We start from the raw sequence: 20,641 nt of genomic DNA on the forward strand, positions 1-20,641 counted from the left end.
GGATGGCTCTCCTTCTCCTCTTAGACGTGACTATCCTTCCCATGTCTGGTGGACTTGTGTATAATTTTTAAGTGTGTTCTTCGTTGAATGCAGGTATGTTTTGTCTTTAGAGAATCTATGAGCAACTTGTGATGGCTTTTGTTAGTGTGTGTAGCGGCGATAATGCTTTCTTCCTGTGGTCGTAGTTCTATTCGTGGACAGTAGACTCTGTTCTAGGAGTTATGTTTTAGTAAGTATGACGCCTGTGGAGACTTTTCCATTGCTACTTGTTAACCTATTGTTCCTTAATGGCTATGGTGCCGAACAGCTCTATTACATCACTCTTATGAGTTTAGTTCTTGGTGAAGCTAAGATAGAGCTCTAAGACTTCAAATTTGGTATGCGTTTTGCCTTGTGGCCTCGCCGAGGCATCATTTGTTGAACTTTGATGATTTTCCGCGTTTGCTCAAAGATGAGTCTTGGATCCGGTTCAATTGGGTTGGGTTCTCGGTGTTGGGCTCATTGTAACAAATGATGGACTTAATCCGTTAACGCTGGAGTTCTTTGCTTGCCATGGGACTCACCCTAATGGATGTAAAACTAGGCTTTATTGATATTACTTTTATTTAGGCCAGCTATCTAATTTGCCGAATTAATGAATCTATCATCCCTATCAAAAAAAAAAAAAAGGAATAGAATGAATTGGACTTAATTAAAATATATAGAATTTATTTAGCTTATTTTAAGATTTTTTTAAAGGGAAAGTTTATTTTAAGACTTCAATGACGTATTTGATTGAAAAAAATTATATATACTGATTAATGTCGCTATTGACAATAAATAATAATAATAATAATAATAATAATAATATGAAAATACCGAATCAATCTCCAAACGGCCAAACGGGTGCTTTTACAGATCTGCTCGCATTTCGCCTCCAAAAACCAACCAAAACTTCGTTGCTTTAACATTCTGTCTCCCTCCCTCTCTCTCTCTCTCTCTCTCTCTCTCTCTATCTCCCTCACGGTCCTAAGCTAATAAGCTTAAGAATACCGAGTCCATTTAAGGTCAGCTTCTTCTTTCTTCAAATTTTTTCTATTATAGTCAAATTTCTCAGCTGTCGCTAATTTACTGTATGATTTTGATTCTGGGTTATTTTCTGATTCTATCGTTTGCAGCTCTATGCATATATCTAAGTATTTGCCTGTGTTTTTGTAAGTTTATATTGTATTTTAAATCAGTTTGGAAGTATAGGGTCTGTGATTTTTATGGTTTGTGAGTTCCGGATCTGCTTCTGATATTGGAACCCTAGCTTTTTTATTGCTTTGGATCTTCTGTCGTTCTGGGTTTTTGTTAGATTCGTATTACTATTAATTCATTTTAATATGGGTTTGTATAAGTGCGTCAAAATAATTGGCCAGTTTAATGGTGCAAGCTAACTACTTATATAAATATAATGCTCTTTTACTTTATATTTTTTTCAATGTGGTTTCTCAACACTCCCTTCAAGTGCAATGCAATCATGCAATCATATTGTTGTCACTTGACAATTAATTAAAATTTTAATTCAATGCGAAAATATACAGCTTTATGTGCGGCTGAAACTCAAAATTTAGTCCGGGTTCTGATAACATGCAATGTAAAATACAGAGAGAGTGATGGGCAAATTTTGTATATAAGTGATTGAATTGCTCATCAAAGGCTCGCCTGAGGCGTGCCCGAGGTGCGCTCGAGGCGCACAGACGCAGCCCATAGCGCCTGAGGAACCCAAAGGCGCACGATCTCCAGTCCACGCCCATGCAATCACACAAAGTAAACTTATAAAAGAAGAAGGAGAAGAAGAAAAAGAAGAAAGATCTGAAAAACCTGACTTGATTTTATCCTCTCTTAGGCTCGGGCTTATCTAATTTCTGATCTGAAATACAGGTATGCTTTTTTTGTTTTTTTTTTTTCCTTCCTGCTCCTCTCTCCCTCTCTCCACCCGACCCATTTGGGTTTTCATTTCCCTTTCTCTTCTATGCTTTCTCTTCCCCTTTCTTTCCCTTTCAGAATCTCAGATCTGCAAGAGTTCATAGCTTCATTCTCGCCATTTTTTTTCCCTGGCTGCTGTGTTCAGAAAGTTCCCTTATATGATTTTAATCTGATGGGCCAAAGCAATCTTTATCAATAGGAACTATTGTGTATTTACATTAGAATTTTGATGGATTATTCATATCTATATGAATTAAATTATGTACGTAAGTTTAATTAAATTACATACATGAGTAAAATAAATACATGGTTATTCTTAATGAATTTATAAAATTTAATTTAAATTATTTTAATTTATATTTAGTAAGGTATTATTAAATTAAATATATAGTAAAAATTAAAATTATCATTTTAATATTATATTTGATTAAAAATAAATTTATATTATGCATTTTAATGATAATTTTTACTCATGTATGTAATTTAATAGATAATGACAGTGGTCCAATAAAATAAAAATAAGTAATGAATTAAATGATATATTATGTATACACTTTTATATGTAATTAATATTATCTTAATTAGAATTGTAGTACTTATAATATAATTAATTTTTATGATTTTTTTTTAAAATTTTGCGCCTCACCTAGCTTAGGCGTGCGCCTGTGCCTTGCACCTAGGCTCAAGGTCCCCTTGGCGCTTTGGTGCGCCTTGAGCCTTTGATAACTATGGTTTACACATCAAAATGACTAGTAAATTTAATATTGTAATTCAACGACTTATATAATTTGCCCTTTAACTTTATATTCTTTTAATGTAAGATTCCCAATAGTTTTTAATTGATGATATACACTTTCTAAAAAGGAAGCTTATTAACTGCATTTGCGCCTTGAAAAACAGGGTAAGTAAGGATTTTCGGTATTCATTTCTTTTATTGTTTATTTTGGATTTTTTTTGCCAAGTTTTTGTCACATTTGATAGACATGGAGTCACATTGGGCTGGTGTTTTGTAGATTTTTTTTTCATGTAAATGGTGGTACCATAGGCCTTATACTGGTGGTGTTTCTTTCATTGTTAAGTTCTTAATATTATTAGAAAAATCAAATGTTTTATTTTAAGATTGTGAAGCTTCAACTGAATGAACATGTAAGCTTTTATGGTTAATACTGCATGGTCAAATGGTCATGATTTGAGTGCAAGCTTGTATTTCATTTATTTCTTTTTTGAACATTGATTCCAGTTTATGCTAAGCACTAGCATTTGTTATATTTTGCTCTTCTGTGAATTCACAGCTTTCTCTGAATGGTTTTTATTTAAAAATTCTGCAGGATTGTGAACTTGTATCCAATGGAGGGAGTTGGGGGTGAGGGTGCCTCAGGGGCATCACCTGTAGCCCAATGGGGACATGATGCTTGGAGGATGTATCAGTATTATCTGGATAAGAGTACACCTCATGCAATCAATAGGTGGATTGGGAGTCTTGTTATAGTGGCTATATACTGTTTGCGAGTCTATTTTGTTCAGGGGTTTTACATTGTTTCCTATGGGCTTGGAATATATCTGCTGAATTTGCTTATTGGGTTTTTGTCACCTTTGGTTGATCCTGAACTTGAACCTTCGGATGGGCCTTTGTTGCCCACGAAGGGTTCTGATGAATTCAAGCCATTTATTCGCCGCCTTCCAGAGTTCAAATTCTGGTATTGCAATATTTTTTTCTTAAATGTTTTTATTTCTCATACGTTTAGTCAATATTTCATTGCAAGTTATGAGGTTTCTATTTCTGGTATGAAATCATTTTATGGGTGATACATGTCTTTTTTATTTCTTCATGTTGTGCGCTCCTGATATAATAAGAGTTTTGTAATTTCACTTTCTGCTTGCTTTTATCTTCTCATTGTTCTGTGAAAAGTTCTTTCTTGGTGTGGGTTAACTATGGGGGAAATGGGAAATTTTGATTGAAAAATCATCTATGTTGGGAAATCACGTTAAATCGTTAATGACTTTGGAGTTTGACATATATGGAAGTGTACCTGTTGCATTAATAGTTATATGGTGAACGCTACATGTGGATGAATGGGTTATTTGCTGCTTATGTTCATGGAGATCTCTGATTTGAATAGAAACCTACTGCACGTGATGAGATATTGTTGATTCTTTGTCATTGCTGTTTCTAGAGAACATGCAAGTTTTAAGATTCCAACCTCATGTGGCATGCTTTGCTGCATACATGACTTATTTTAATGAGAACTTGTTTACTTAGCTATTCAATAAAACTGATTTGGCCATCTTTTAGTTGTCAATATAGGGAAAATTTGGTTGATCTAGAAGCATTGGTTTGCAGTTGTCTATAACTGTATTAATAAATCGCATAAAAGGAAATGATACTGTTTAAAATATTTCCTCTGCAGTTGAGGTTCAGATGCAGAGTGATTAGAATATTATTCTGTAAAAGTTTAGGCATTCCATTAGTGTGGTGTCTGCCTGTAATCTAAAGGTGATGGATATTTTTGAACTTTATTTGAAGAGGATTTGTTTCTTTCTCAAAGGATTTTGGAACCTAAGGTCAATTCTTTTGGTTCTATTTATTAGGAAATTGCTGCTTTAATGCTTGTGAAAGTTACTTGTCCACAGGTACATGCATAAGCTTCTACTTTCTCATCTTTGTTGGCAAAGCTTATATTGTTGGAATTTTGTACATAAGCGGAATATGTTGTTCATGTTTAGTTCCTTGCCCTTAAGTTGTCTTGGTTCAATTTTGAAGTATGCTTGCATGGAGTTTGAATGTAAATGGGAGACTCTGTGTTAGGGTCCCTTGAGATAGATCGTGTTATGGGCCTATGGATTGGTGATTCAGGACAGGAGATTGAAGAATGGAACGAGAATTTCTTTTTTTCGACCTATGCTTGTGATGATGTAGGCTCCTTAGAGAGAACCTTAAATCTCTTTGAGTTAAAGTATTCAAATAACTTTTGGAATTTTCTGATACTTCTTTTATTAACATGTTGCCTTTAAATACAAATTGGAGAGATAACCATCTCCTAAAAACAAGGAACCATAAACAAACATGGAGGATCACCCTCCTACAACTAAGGGAATGAAGATTAAAACAATAACTGAAAATCCACCATTTACATCACAAATTAATAACTAAGAATTTGGCAGCAGCATTAAGGACATGATAGCAGCAGCACTAAGAACATGGCAGCAAAAATCTCAACTATTTGAATTGGCTTGGACTTGGTCTCTTTGCATCCTCCTCTTTCGCCCATGAGTGAATCTCTTGTAGAACTTCAAAGGCCTGCTAACATTGCTCCCTCCCTCCAAAATGCGCTTGTCCTCAAGCGCAAACTCAGGAAATTGCTCTTGTAGGAAAGAAACAGATTCCCAAGACGCATCTGCTGGTGAAGAATTTTGCCAATGGACTAGTACTTCTAGTTGACCAGCACGATTTCGACTATCCAAAATTGCCAAAGGTAGGCGAACCACAAACTCTAGTTGACAAGGAGGCAGCTGGGATATGCCTGGATCCTGATCCTCATGATATGCCTTAAGATTGGAAACATGAAAAACTGGATGCAAACGAGAGTCCGGAGGTAATTCCAATTTATATGCCACTTGCGCAATGCGCTGTAAGACAGTAAAAGGCCCATAAAACTTAGCTAAGAGCTTTTGGAAACGTTGATTGGCCAGGGATAATTGCCTATATGGTTGCAGACAAAGCAACACCTTATCACCAACTTGAAATTCAACCTCACGATGATGCTTGTCGTAAGTATCTTTCATTCTCTGTTGAGCCTTTAGCAAATTTTGGCGAAGGGAAGTCAAAACTTCATCTCGAGTTTGAAGAGCTTGATCGACTGCATCAATAACTGAACTTCCCGGAGTGTAAGAAAGCAGCCGGGGCGGAGGGCGACCATAAACCACATCAAATGGAGTAGTATGCAAGGAGGAGTGGTAGCTGGTGTTGTAGCAATATTCCGCCCAAGATAACCAATCCATCCATTTGGTTGGATGTTCACTAGTAAAACAACGAAGATACATCTCTACTGTCCTGTTAACCACTTCCGTTTGGCCATCGGAGTGGGTGATATGCTGAGCTAAAAGATAATTTAGTTCCACTCAATTGAAATAATTCAGTCCAGAAGGAACTTGTAAATGTTACATCACGATCACTAACCATAGTTTCAGGTAAACCATGTAACTTGAAGATGTGATCAAAGAATACTCTCGCCACACTTACAGCTGTGTATGGGCGTGAAAGGGGAAGGAAGTGAGCAAATTTGGAGAAGCGATCAATCACTACGAGCAACACATTTTTGCCTCTAGACACTGGCAACCCTTCGACAAAATCTAAGAAAATGTCAGCCCATGTTTGAGTAGAAACAGGAAGCGGCTGAAGGAGACCTGCTGGTTGAAGGGTCTCAGTTTTGTGCCTTTGACAGATTCCACATGCTCGAACAAATTCTTTGATTTGAGCTTTCATTCCCGGCCAATAAAAATCTCTTGTAATTCGAAATAAGGTTTTCTGGTATCCCTTATGGCCTTGATTGTGAAGTGCTGTCATAATGGTTTGAATAGAAGGAGAATTGGTAGGAATGTAAACTCTGTTTTTGTAGAAGAGAAGTCCTTGTTTGAAACTCCAAGTATCAGCTGCCTTGTTGGCATGAATGAGTGAAATATGGTGCTGGATTTCCGTAGAATCCTGCTGTTCCTTTCAGAGTTCATCAAATATGCTCAGTTGTGGCATATAGATGGCCATTAATACTGATGCATCAACATCTCGCCGTGAGAGAGCATCTGCCACTATGTTTAAGCGTCCAACCCTGTACTCAACTGTGAAAGAGAAAGCCAATAACTTGCTATACCAATGTTGTTGAGAGGGAGTCAATACCTTTTGTTCCAAGAGAAATTTCAAGCTGTAATGGTCTGTCCGGACTAGGAACTTGCGTTCCCATGAGTAAGAATGCCAATGTTTGACTGCCTTAACCAACCCAATTAGTTCTTTCTCATATGCTGGAAGATTGCGATGCCGCATTGCCATATCACGACTGAAGTAAGCTACAGGTCAATTGTTCTGCAAGAGGACTGCTCCCATTCCAGAATCAAATGCGTCACACTCCACCACAAAAGGTTGATCAAAGTCTGGAAGGGCCAAAATTGGAGTGTTTGTCATCATGGTTTTAAGTGTATTGAAGGCCTGAACTGTCTGGTCTATCCATTGGAAGGATTTTTTACGCAACATTGCAGTGAGAGGGGCAGCAATAACTTCATAATTTTGAACAAATTTACGGTAGTAATCGGTGAGTCCCAAAAATCTTTGTAGTCCTCGTATTGTTGTTGGGCGAGGCCATTCGAGCATAGCTGAAATTTTTTATTGATCTGCCTTTACTCCATCTTGTGTAATGATATGACCCAAGTATGCGATTTGAGATTGTGCGAAAGAGTACTTGGATTGCTTGAGGAACAACTTGTTGGTGGAGAGAAGTTGGAAAACCAATCGCAGATGATACATATGCTCCGCCGAAGTCCTACTATAGATAAGAATATCGTCAAAGAACACCAAAATGAACTTTCTTAAATAGGGTCGGAACCTCATTCATCAATGCTTGAAATATAGAAGGGGCGTTAGTAAGTCCAAAAGACATGACTAAAAATTCGAAGTGGCCATGGTGTACGGAAGGCAGTCTTCTTAATGTCAGGTGAAAACATTCAAACTTGGTGATAGCCCGAACGCAAATCCAGCTTTGTGAAGAAATTTGCTCCTCCAAGTTCTTCCAATAGTTCATCAATTACAAGTATTGGAAACTTTTCCCTCACTGTTTTGGCATTAGGTTCACAGTAATCCACACATAGGCGCCAAGAACCATCGGACTTAGGAACAAGGATGACTTGAGAAGAGAATTGAGAGTGACTGGGTCTGATAATGCCTTGTTGCAACGTTGCAGTGCATTGCTTTTCAATTTCATCCTTTTGAGCATCTGGATATCTGTAGGGACGAATCACCACCGGTCTGGCGCCTTATTCTAAAGGAATTCGGTGGTCACAAGCTCTGCTAGGAGGAAGCGTTGTTGGTTCTTCAAATAAGGAGGAGAATTCTGTCAACAACTTTTGCAACTAAATCTCATTATCTGGAGGACTCTGAATGATATTAAATCCAGCTGATGGGTTAGTTATGGAGTTCTGAAGCCCTTGTAACTCTATCTTATTGCCTTGCTTGGAAAATGTCATTTTCATACGTGAGAAGTCCCACAAAATGGGTCCCAATGTGCGTAGCCAATTAACTCCCAAAACCACGCCAATGCTGCTTAAAGGGAGAACAAACAGATCAGTTTTGATAGGATGAGATCCCAATTTGAGTGAAACTCCACGACATATTCCTGGGCTGCATAGTTGTTCACCGTTAGCTACCTTAACACGTAGACCATCTTTCTCATCAATTTGAGCATCAGCTTGTGTCACAAGTTTAGCAGCCACAAAACTATGAGTGCTTCCTGAATCAATCAAAACAAGGACTTGTTTACCGTTCCACTTCCCTTCCAAACGCATAGTTTGAGGATTTCGAATGCCCGTGATAGCATTTAATGAAATTTCTAGAGATTGTGCTGCATGTTGTATCTCATTAGATGCTTCCATGGCGTCCTCATCATCTTTAAGATCCATCCAAAATAATTTTTTGCAGTGGTGCCCACGGTTGAAGGGTTCGTCACAATTAAAACAGAGTCCCTTCCGCTGACGGTCCTCCATCTCGTCGCGGGTTAGCCTTTTGATTATCCTGGCATTTTTTGTTTCAATGGGTAGCTGTGTTGGATGAGGCATTGAAGATGCAGAGAAACGAGATGACAAGGCCTTTCTTTCATACAACCTGGACATACTTATGGCAGTCACCAAGTCTGATGGTTGGTGCAACTCCACTTCCACAGCAATGTATTCTTGCAATCCACTGAGATAAAGTTGAATCTTCTGGTCCTGTGTTAGAGTTCCAGCCCGTGAGACCTGAATTTCAAACTTTGTTTGATAGTCTGCAACAGAACTTGCTTGTTTTAATTTGGCTAATTCACCCAATTTATTACTGCGAATAGGTGGACCAAAGCGAAGAATACATTGATGCTTGAATTCCTCCCATGTCTGATTAGGGGCATCATTCATCAGTTGTAAGAACCATAATTGAGCTATGCCTTCAAGGTGAAAGGAAGCCAAACTAACCTTCTCCTCTTCTAAAGTTTGCTGATGGCGAAAGAAGTGCTCGCAGCGGCTGAGCCAACCCAAGGGGTCATCTTGTCCATTAAAGCGTGGAAAATCTAATTTGGTGAATTTTGGGATGACAGAACTAGCCCCAGAATTTTCTGAACCAGCCAAAGTTGTTGTTACCTTCCCTCTTTGTGCTCGAGTATGGCTGCTACCTTCATTGGTGTGTGCTTGGGAAGATTGGGCAGTGTCTCAGGTAAGTGCCTCCAATTTGGAGTTCAATTCTTCCTGGCGAGCCTTGTTGACAGCTTGCTCTTCTAAGAACAGGGCCAATATATGATCAAGCTGCTGTTGGATTGAGTCCCCCATAAAACCTGGCTCTGATAACAAAATGTTAGGGTCCCTTGAGACAGATCGTGTTATGGGTCTATGGACTGGTGATTCGGGACAGGAGATTGAAGAATGGAACGAGAATTTCTTTTTTTCGACCTATGCTTGTAATGGTGTAGGCTCCTTAGAGAGAACCTTAAATCTCTGAGTTAAAGTACTCAAATAACTTTTGAAATTTTCTGATACTTCTTTTATCAACATGCTGCCTTTAAATACAAATTGGAGAGATAACCATCTCCTAAAAACAAGGAACCATAAACAAACATGGAGGATCACCCTCCTACAACTAAGGGAATGAAGATTAAAACAATAACTGAAAATCCACTATTTACATCACGAATTAATAACGAAGAACTTGGCAGCAGCTCTAAGGACATGATAGCAGCAGCACTAAGAACATGGCAGCAAAAATCTCAACTGTCTAAAAAATCTCAACTGTCTGAATTGGCTTGGACTTGGTCTCTTTGCACCCTCCTCTTTCGCCCATGAGTGAATCTCTTGTAGAACTTCAAAGGCCTGCTAACACTCTGCATAGTTTTTATGGGTTGAACAACTATGATGAATGGACAACTATGATGAATGGGACAAGTTCTTGTAGTTTTGCTGTATGCTTATTATAAAGGAGTGTAGTGAAGGAGAATCGTTCATGACACTTTTGGAGATTGTTTGTTTGTGACAAGTTTATAACATTTGTTAGATCCTTTTACTGTTGTCATTTTTACTTGTAACGTTTGTTTATCTCTGTCAATGTGAAAGATGATTTTAACTGTCTCAATGACTTCTTCATCTAATTGCCTAACTTCTTTGATAGTTAATAAAATTGTACAGGTGCCAAACTGATCTTGCAATTATTACTTGTTTTATTAATATGCATTATTCTGTTTTTTGGGATGGAACTATCCTGATTTCAACAATTTTCATGGGCATTCTTCACAAATAGATCACAAATTACAGAAGGGAAAATAAAACCATGTGCTGATATTTTCATTAAGTTGGTGCATCTTTGATGCTCTTATATTCTAGCTCATCTTGTAGAAGTCACAGGGTCGATACATTACATGTAAATTGAAGGAAATGATTTAATGATGGTTTTGCCTGTTGGACATTGTCAACTATTTGATGAATGCTGTTTGATTGTCTATTAGGCTGTGCAATTTTGGTCCAGATAATCTTTGTTGACATTTCTTAACTCCTTTCTTATGGATGTTCTTGTAAATCTTTCAACCGAGGAAAATCTTTCTTAAATTTTTCTTTTATGCATAGAGTTTTATAAATACTTTCTCAATATACCATGCATAGTTATCAAAGGCTCAAGGCGCACGAAGGCGCTAAGGTGTCTTGGAGCCTAGGCACAAGGTGCGCTACCGAGCAAGCCAAGGCGCAAAAATAAAAAAAATATATTAAAAATTAAAAAAAATTATAATTATGCTATCACACCTCAAGTAACATAAAACTACATAATAATAACAACTAACAAATATGCAAGTAATAATAAGTTTATAATCCAAAAGAGGTAAAAATAAACTACTAAAAGTTAAAAACACTAATAAACTATTAAAAGTTAAAGTTTAATAAACTAGTAAACTACTAAATGTTCAATCCACATCAATAGAAATATTAAAATCCTCTTCATCTTCTTCATCATCTTCATTATCCTCCTCATACTCATCTTCCAAATTAACATCTTCATCATCATCATTTTCTTCCTCGTCTTCAAGAAGTGAAGAAGTATGAGTGGATGATGCTTTTCTTTTTTGCTATGATGTAGATGCAACATTTTTCCCTTTGCTTAATCTAGTGTTGTAGGCATCCTCTTCAACTCCAGTAGCTGCAGCAACCACATTCCATGTCAAATCATCATCTTCAAAAACAAGTTCATCTCTATCCATCTCTTCCTCCATTTGACCCATCAACCATTCATTACTATCATCAATGTATTTCAATGAGATGGGGTCAATGCGGTCATGTGCATCATATCTACGCTTTAATGACTGATTGTACTTGACAAACACCAAATCATTCAAGCGATTTTGAGCTAGTCTATTTCTTTTTTTCCTGTGAATCTGCAAAATATAACAATTTTTATAAGTATGATTTTTGAAAGAATAAATTAAAGGTATAATTCTAAAGGGAGATGTTTTGTCACTTACATGCTCAAAGATGCTCCAATTACGCTCACAACCAGATGCACTACAAGGGAGGCTAAGCACTTTGACAGCAAAATTTCTCAAATTTGGAGTTATTGCTGCATAAGTTAGCCACCATGTAGCTAATGAAAAAATAATGCATATTAATTATTATTCAAAAAGATTGGAATATGAGATTACATAACTCAACTCAACTCAACTAAGCCTTTATCCCAAAAAGATTGGAAAATGATTGCTATATGGATTCGCTTTCTCCATTCTAAACAATTTTGGGTTAAATCCTCAGAAATTTGTAATGCTTCTAGGTCATGTTGTACTACTCTCCTCCAAGTCAATTTAGGTCTACCCCTTTTTTACTTTCTATCTTCTAACCTAATGTGCTCTATTTGTCTAACTGGAGCCTTCGTATGTCTACGCTTTACATGACCAAACCACCTCAATCTCCCTTCTCTCAACTTATCCTCAATTGGTACCACTCCTACTTTTTCTCTAATACTCTCATTACGGACTTTATCTAATCTAGTATAGCCACTCATCCACCTTAACATTCTCATCTCTGCAACTCTTATCTTAGACGCATACGACTCCTTCAATGCCCAACACTCACTACCATATAACATAGTCGGTCGTATAGCTGTACGGTAAAATTTTCCTTTCAACTTACTAGGAATCTTGCGATCACATAAAACTCTCGTGGCACGTCTCCACTTCAATCATCCGCCTTTAATCATATGACTAACATCCTCCTCACATCCCCCATCTACTTGAAGGACTGAGCTGAGATATTTAAAGTGATTACTTTGGGACAGTACCACTTCATCCAAACTAACTCCTTCCTTATCACCAGTTTGGCCTTCACTGAACTTGCAATGCATGTATTCTGCTTTCGTTCTACTTAACTTAAAGCCCTTTGACTCTAGAGTAATTCTCCAAAGCTCTAACTTTCTATTGACTCCTTCTCGCGTCTCATCTATCAGAACAATATCATCCGTAAACATCATTCACCAAGGAATACTCTCTTGTAAATGTTTCGTCAATTCATCTAAAACTAATGTAAAAAGGTAAGGGCTTATAACTGATCCTTGGTGTAATCCAATTGAGATCGGAAAATCTCTTGTATCCCCTCCCACTGTGCGCTCAATAGTAGTTGCTCCTTCATACATATCTTTCAACACTTGTATGTACCTAATAGATACTCTTTTTTGTTCTAACACACTCCATGGGACATCTCTTGGAACACTATCATAAGCCTTTTCCAAATCAATAAAAACCATGTGTAGATCTTTCTTCACATCTCTATATTTCTCTATCAAGCTTCTAATGAGAAGGATCGCTTCCATAGTTGAACGACCGAGCATGAAGCCAAATTGATTGAGAGAGATAGAAGTATCATGGCGCAGTCGATGCTCCACAACTTTCTCCCACAACTTCATAGTATGGCTCATGAGTTTAATTCTCCTATAGTTCGAGCAACTCTGTATGTCTCCCTTATTTTTAAAAATAGGTGCTAAAATACTCCTCCTCCATTCATCAGGCATTTTCTTTGAGTTTAGAATCTTATTAAATAATTTAGTTAACCATGCCACTCCCATATCTCCTAAACACTTTCACACTTCAATTGGCATTCCATCGGGTCCACAGGTTTTACCCACTTTCATTCTCTTAAGTGCTTCCTTTACTTCTAAAGATCTAATCCTTCTAGTATAATTCACATGCTTATGGATAAAATTATATTACCTGGAGATACTTTCTTTTGATTCCAAATTGCAATATCCATCCCAAAGATGCCTTCAGCATTTTGATAAGAAGGTAATTGTGCCACTATTTTGTCTTGCTCTTCTTTGCTTGGAATCAACCTTGATACAACTTGGTATGAACCGATAACAACCTCAACATCTTCATTAATTTTCTCATTTGAATAAAAAAATTTAGGATTCAAATAATATCCAGCTGCATGCAAAGGTCGATGGAGTTGGCTTTTCCATCGTTTATCAATAATATCAAAAATTGTCCTATATTTTTCTTCATTTTCATCAAATGACTTTGCAATTGCTTCTTTAGCCTTATCCATCGCCTCATAAATATATCTCATTGCAGGCATTTTCTCACCATCAACTAATCTAAGCACACGAACTAATGGATCAAATATCTTTAAGATATAAATAATATTAGTCCAAAAAGTAGGCATCATGACAATACTGTATACTTTCTTACTAGAAAGTTCTTTTGCCAACTTACTTTTGGTCCATTCCTCTGAGCTAAACATCTTTCTCAAATTCGCCTTGTGCTTATGTATACGTTGAAAGGTGAGAAGCAGTTGCAAATCTTGTGACAGCTGGCCTAATTAGCTCTCTTTCACTAGTAAAGAGCTGCAACATGTTCACCACACCCGGACGAATGTAAATATATCTATTCAATGTCACTGCCCTTTTAATTGTGTTATGAATTTTGGAAATTTTTTCAATATCTTCTAGCATCAAATCTATGCAATGAGCAGCACAAGGAGTCCAATACAAATGAGGGCGCTTTGTTTCTAACAACTTCCCTAAAAACAAAACAAATATGGTAGCAAGTAGCATAAATATTAAATATATTATTTACTTAAAATGAAATTAAACTATCTAATAATAGTAAGAATAAAAACTCTTAATTACCTGCAAGCATACAATTGCTAGCATTATCTGTCACAATTTAAACCACATTAGCCTCTTCAACACGCTCTACAAAGCTATTAAGCAGCTCATACATCTTGTCACCCGTTTTTTAGTATTCTGAAGCATCAACAGATTCCATGAAAACAGTTCCCTTTGGAGAATTCACCAAGAAATTAGTCAAAGTCCTTTGTTTCTTATCAGTCCAACAATCTGCCATTATAGAACAACCATACATTGTCCATTCTTCTTCATAGGACTTTAATGAATTCTTCACCTCAGCAACTTCTTCATTCAATAAGGGAACTCACACCTTATGAAAACTAGGTGCTTTCATACCAATCCTAAATTGTACAATAGACTCCACCGTAACTTGAAAACTTGGATAATTGACGGCATTCAAAGGAATTGACGCATCATACATCCATCGAACTATATCCTTACATGCTTTCTTTTGCAATTGCTTTTTACATGCCTCATTAATAGTGGTTTGCTTCAGCTTTGAATTTTTTCTATCTTGCACCGCCTTTGCAACACTTTTGGCAAAATATAAATCTATTAGACCCTTTGTCCTTGCCTTCTTTTGAACCTTACTACCTCCTTTTGAGCCTCCAAGAATTATCCCAACATCATCTTCATCTTCATCTTCGTCATCTCCAAGAGTTTCAACATCCTCATAATTAGGCAGTTAATCTAAGTTCTTTGCTGAAGCCTTTTGCTGCATATACTCTTGTAGCTCTTCACGCACGTGTTGGACACTTCTTACACATTGTAGCATTTCAAAATCCTCCAACTAAATGCTGCTTAGCTCGGAATATCCCTCCTTTTGTAACTTTGCTACAAAAGTCACAAGCAACATCATTTTTATTGTTTGGATTCACCAAGTAGAAATATTTCCATGCGGGATCTTTGTTGCTATTGTTAGTAGCAGCAGTAGATACTTCCGATTCCATCTTTGCAAAAATAAAATAAAAAGATAAGAAAATTAATAATTTAACAAGTAACAACAAGCCAACAATAATATACATACCAATTTGTAGTACCATAATCCAATTATAATAATAGAAATTAATAATTTATGATAACACAAACTCAATTACAATATTTCTAATAATCTATAATAAGACTTAATAGCAATTAGCAATAAGAAAATAAAGTAATAAAACATTTTTAATCCAATAATAAAACTAAAAGCTAATAAGAGTAATTGAATTAGCATGATAGCATCTCAAGTGGTTAAGTCTCAACATATTTTCACATATTTACAATAAACAATATGTCAAAATCACAAATTTATACTAAAAAGAAAAGAAAAAGAAAAGCATTGCAGGGTAAGGAAAGGGCATGGCAAAGAAAAGGAAAAAATGGAAAATTGCACCTGCTGGAACAGTGCAGAAACAGAGAGAGCATGGCATTGGCAGCCAAAAAAAAAAAGATGCAGATGAAGAAAGTGTAGTGCAGAAACAGTACATGAACAGTGCAAAAAAGAGAGAGAGAGAGAGAGCATGGCAGCCAAAAAAAAAAAAGATGCAGAAGAAGAAAGTGCAGTGCAGAAACAGTGCAGGAAAGAGAGAGTGAGAGAGAGATAGAGGAGCATGGCAGCCCCAAAAAAAAAAAAAAGAAGCAGAAAAAGAGAGTGCAGCACAGGTAAGGGGGAGAGAGAGAGAGAGAGAGAGAGAGAGAGAGAGAGAGCATGGCATTGGCAGCAAAAAAAAAAAAGAAATAGGAAGAAAAAAATGCAGTACAGGAAACAGGGGAAGATAGCAGAGGAGAGAGAGAGAGAGAGGATAAGAAGAAGAAGAAGAAGAAGAAGAAGAAGAAAACAATAAGAAAAAAGTAAAATTAAAATATACATACCAGGTTTGTTTGATCTCTTCTTCTTCTTCTTCTTCTTTTCCTCTTCTTTTTTTTTTTTTTTTATAAGTTTTGCTGGCTGCTGGTCTGGACAAACTTAAAAAAAAAAAAAAAATCCTAGCAGCCTAGCTTATATATCCAGCGCCTTGCCTCATTGGGGCGCGCCTCGGTGCGCCTTGGTGCCTCTCTGTGAGGTGGTGCGCCTTGCCAGTCCCGAGGCGCCTGAGGCTGCACCTAAGGCGCGCCTTTGATAACAGTGATACCATGTATGTTTTTAATGAGCTTGTGTTTCTAAATTTTGTTTCCATCTACTTTTTGGCATAGTTATTACAGGCGCGCCTCAGGCTCAAGGCTCACCAGGCTCGAACCCTAGCGTCTTATGCGCCTAGGTGTGTGCTTTTGTTCCAGGCATAAGGTTCTAGAAAGGCATGCTTTCTTTATTTCTATCTTTAGTGAGCACTTTCATTAGCAAAAAGGACAATCACTTAAACTTAAAAATCAGCAAACCTAATTCAAGATATATGCCAAAGGAGAAAAAAGAAAAGCGTCACATTTATTTGATTTTTATGAACTTTTTAAATTTTTTACTTTTGCGCCTCACTTTGCTCAGGCACGCGCCTGAGCCTTGCGCCTTACGCTTAGGCTCCAGGATTCCTTAGCGCCTTAGTGCGCCTTGAGCCTTTAATAACTATGCTTTTCGGAAGTTGAAACATAGAACAAAACTGTCCTTGTATGTGCTGTGGCATTCAATTTTTAATTCCTTGTATTCTTTTGACCCACATGATTATTAATTGTTTGACTGTAGTAACTGAGCCTGCTGTTTTCTTACCTTGTTTAATGGTCTCCAATTGCTTTTTGAGTTTTCAGTTAGACACAGTTTATCTCAGATTGTTCATTACTAGTAATTTTTGGTCATGTGGAATCTTCCATGTTCTGTTGTTGAACTTGGCAAGAAAATCTGAGATGCTGGTGGTTGGCTGGTTGCCACAGTGGCATGCGGATTTTGGTTAGCTTTAAATAATTCTTGGAGAGAAATATTAGTAGTTTGCAAATTAAGATAACGTTCTCCCTTTCTCCAACTACATAGGGCTAATTTTGCAGATCCTTTCTTGATATCTATGCATGACATTGATCTTCTCATATCTGTTGTCATGTTTCCAGGTATTCCTTCACAAAGGCATTCTGCATAGCATTTGTCATGACCTTCTTTTCCATGTTTGATGTTCCTGTGTTTTGGCCAATACTACTTTGTTACTGGATTGTTCTTTTTGTCCTTACTATGAGGCGCCAAATTGCACATATGATCAAATACAAGTATATTCCTTTCAACATTGGAAAGCAGGTGAGTTTCTGAGTGCCTTACATAGCAATCTACATCCTTTTGATGGAACTCATCATGTGAGCACTTTTAATTTTCACTGATACTGTGCTAGCTGGAACAACCGAACTAGCAGGTTTGTAGCGGCGCAGATTTTTGATGATAACTTTGGTTTTTTGGCATTTGACAGAAGTATGTTGGTAAGAAGGCTTCTGCAAGTGGCAGTGGTTCACGTGGGGATTAAACATTGACCGGTTCATAGGGCTTGTAGAAAAGGACCAGATGGGGAAAAATATGTAGAAGTGAAGATTCATGATAATTGATTTTTTTTTTTTCCCCTTCCTTTTTGAGTGACATGCATTAATGTTATGTGATGGTTTGGAATATGCACTCGCAATTGTGCCTTGGCATTTTATGATGGCAGAGTGCTGATGTAGCAGAAAGTGAAATTTCATCGTTTATACGCATATTAAGAAGATTCAGTTATGTTTCTGAAAATGATTCTATGTAAACTGCATGGTGCAGTATTATTAGTTCACTCTCTGGTTTCTCAATGTTAGACATGGAAATTGGCAGTAGCAGTTAGTGAAATTTTCATGCAAATCAGAAGTTATTACAGCCACTGGAATACATTTCTATTGCAAGAGAACTTTCTATTTTGTCCTCATCTTGTTTACAGTTCTTTGACCCCTGCCTTTGCCTGTTTCTCTTTAACAAGTTTTGGTGTCTGCATTGTATGAGTTTAATGTGGTGATATCAGACTCTACTTTCAGATTTTTCTTCGAGTTTAATAGTTCTGAGCTCTACGCATTTATATGTAGATATGGTCTTTAATTTCTTCGAGATGCTGTCATTTCGTTTTAATAAAATATAATCCATTAATTTTTTTACATATGGTCAATATAATTCTTTAGAGTCATTTTGTTTTAATAAGCATCAATGTAATTCTTGAATACATAGTTAAATGAAAGATGAATCTATCAGGAATAACAATGGATAAGAAATTACTTATTAAGATTTTGTGATAGGATTTTACATATTTCCTTATCATTTGTAATATTTTCAAATTATCTTTCATATGGTTTGGCAAAACCACTCTACAAGTGATTATTTGACTCATTATTAAACTTCAATCTGACGTGATTAGAAATTGTCATGGAAGAGCAAACCATTGAGCTGTTTTTTTAATTTTTGTCCGGAAAGTTTTAGTATATTTTGATTTTTGGGCTAGATTTCTCGAAAACTGTAAACCCACCAAAAATCCGAGAGTATTGGAGTGCTCCACTCGGTGAGAGCTTTACGTCAATACCCATTTCGAATTTTTTTGATATCATTTTTTGGTGGGTCTCACGGAACTTCGCAGTATTTTTTCGAGCATTAAATGAGTTTAGAAAATTCCATAAAAATTATTTACCAACTCCCGTCTTGTGGGCTTCGCATGTGTACCTTCAATTCACGGAAATTCAACAGTTGCTCGGGTCTGCAATTTCGGACTGGGCAGATAGGCTATCGAAAAAGTTTCAGAATTGAGTCAAAATTGTAGGTTACCCCATTGTTTTCAAACGTTCCGGATGCGTCCCGAAGGTCGGAATTGACATAAGTAAACCCAAACCTCACTTTTTCTTAATTATCTAGTGCTTGATTATGATTAAAAATCTATAAAATATTCGTGGTATGTTAAAAAATTATAATTCTTTTTGCATTAGCTTAATAATATTGCTAAGGACCGCAGGGTAAAATTTTAGAATTTTTAGAGTTCATTTGGGTAGTTTTTGCAAAAGGGTTAGTTATAGAGACTAAACTATAATTTTTCAAATTGGGATGGTTGACTATTTAGATGGGCACAGAAGGGGTCGTGTGATGTGATTGAGTTGTAGATGTATGACTTGTAGACATAGAAGTACATTTTGAATCCTTTTGCGGGTTGGGTAGGTCCTAGGTATAGGGGAGACTTTGCCAGATTTTCAGCACGACTTAGGGCATCGTTGGTCTTTTTTAAATTTGTATTGAGTCAAATATATTAAATGATTGTAATGAAATTGTCAGGTGAGCCGGGACAGCTTTCCTCCTCCGCCCAGCCGCCGCAGTGACCTCAGTTTAAGTCTGTAAGTAAAATATTAATTTTAATTATAATTTCAATATTATTATATGTTCAAGCATGCCATGCATCACTTATAAATATGTATCTATGTAGATAAATACTAGGCACATTTTACATTGCATCTTTAATTGATGAAATACCATGAATGTTGTTTATGGTAATTTGAAGCAGTGTGCATGCACTGGTGTGTGTGTGGTGTGGATATGGATAGGACCGGTAGACACGGTTTGAGAGACTCTCGCTGGGACTCAGTTCTTTATAGATAAGTCGGGGTAGGCACAGCTTGAGAGACACTCACTGGCCCCCGCATTTGGTTTATTAAGCAAAAGTCCGGCTTGAGAGACACTCGCTGGCAGAGGTTGGATCAAGAGAGTTGTATAGGGGATCAGCTCCCATATATATACTATTTGAATATTATTGGGTGTGTATGTGCTCCAAATTACTTTTTTGTTGTTATGATGTGACTTGTATGGATATGTTTAATGGTGTTGCATTCCTCTTTTTAAGATGCATTAATTTCAGATAGTTATAGAAATTGTGGTTAAAATTAGTATTTTACTCTCTGCGTCGAACGCTAACTCCTGTTCACCTTATTTTTCCAGGCTACAAGAGGATTACTTGTTGTGACTAACCTGCTCCTCTTCTTCGCATGTTGATTATTAATACCTAATGTATTTTGTACAATTTAGCTAATGTCACGACCAGCACTAGGACCTGAATCGGCACTAGGACCTGGACCGACATAAAGCCCCCGAGGCCTGTATTAAGTCTTACTGTTCTCAAATCCATAACCAAGGCCCAAAAACTTAGGTCCAACATATAAATAAAATAAAATAAAATAAAATATTTTTATTCGGGTCAACCCAATCCGATAACCATCAAAACTGAAGTCAGGGGAGCCCCACTCAACCCTGTTACCATCACTTACAAATTGTTTACATACCATACAAATCTTCATTTATTAATCTCAAGAATTTAAATTAATACGATTTCTAATAAGGTCCACACTACTACTACCACATGCGAAGTTCTAGATTTCAAATTT

The 20,641-nt window shown here is 36.8% G+C and overlaps 1 protein-coding gene across 6 annotated transcripts; it reads left to right on the plus strand.

The window, feature by feature from the left end:
- The first annotated feature begins 863 nt into the window (after window positions 1-863).
- LOC110646801 (protein RER1B) lies at window positions 864-18,162 on the plus strand. 6 transcript variants are annotated; one of them, XM_021800348.2, is made up of 6 exons: window positions 871-1,046; window positions 1,158-1,193; window positions 1,630-1,905; window positions 3,279-3,647; window positions 17,339-17,519; window positions 17,686-18,162. In XM_021800348.2, exons 4-6 carry the CDS (start codon window positions 3,298-3,300, stop codon window positions 17,737-17,739), a joined length of 585 nt encoding a protein of 194 aa, XP_021656040.1. In that variant the 5' UTR covers window positions 871-1,046; window positions 1,158-1,193; window positions 1,630-1,905; window positions 3,279-3,297; the 3' UTR covers window positions 17,740-18,162. The 6 variants fall into 6 exon arrangements, with proteins under 6 accessions (XP_057997450.1, XP_021656040.1, XP_021656041.1 ...); XM_058141467.1 differs by lacking the exon at window positions 1,630-1,905 and having other exon boundaries at window positions 864-1,046; window positions 17,632-17,771; XM_021800349.2 differs by lacking the exon at window positions 1,158-1,193 and having other exon boundaries at window positions 1,566-1,905.
- Window positions 18,163-20,641: the final 2,479 nt, after the last annotated feature.

This window comes from Hevea brasiliensis, unplaced genomic scaffold (genome assembly GCF_030052815.1).
Source record: "Hevea brasiliensis isolate MT/VB/25A 57/8 unplaced genomic scaffold, ASM3005281v1 Scaf1, whole genome shotgun sequence".
Classification (NCBI taxonomy): Eukaryota; Viridiplantae; Streptophyta; class Magnoliopsida; order Malpighiales; family Euphorbiaceae; genus Hevea; species Hevea brasiliensis.

Bases quoted from the DNA above. Each gene is read 5' to 3' on its own strand.
- LOC110646801 (XM_058141467.1), top strand. From the start codon at position 1,162: ATGCATATATCTAAGTATTTGCCTGTGTTTTT. The intron at 1,194-3,278 runs GTAAGTTTATAT...AAAATTCTGCAG, and splicing joins AAGTATTTGCCTGTGTTTTT to GATTGTGAACTTGTATCCAA. The intron at 3,648-17,338 runs GTATTGCAATAT...TCATGTTTCCAG, and splicing joins CTTCCAGAGTTCAAATTCTG to GTATTCCTTCACAAAGGCAT.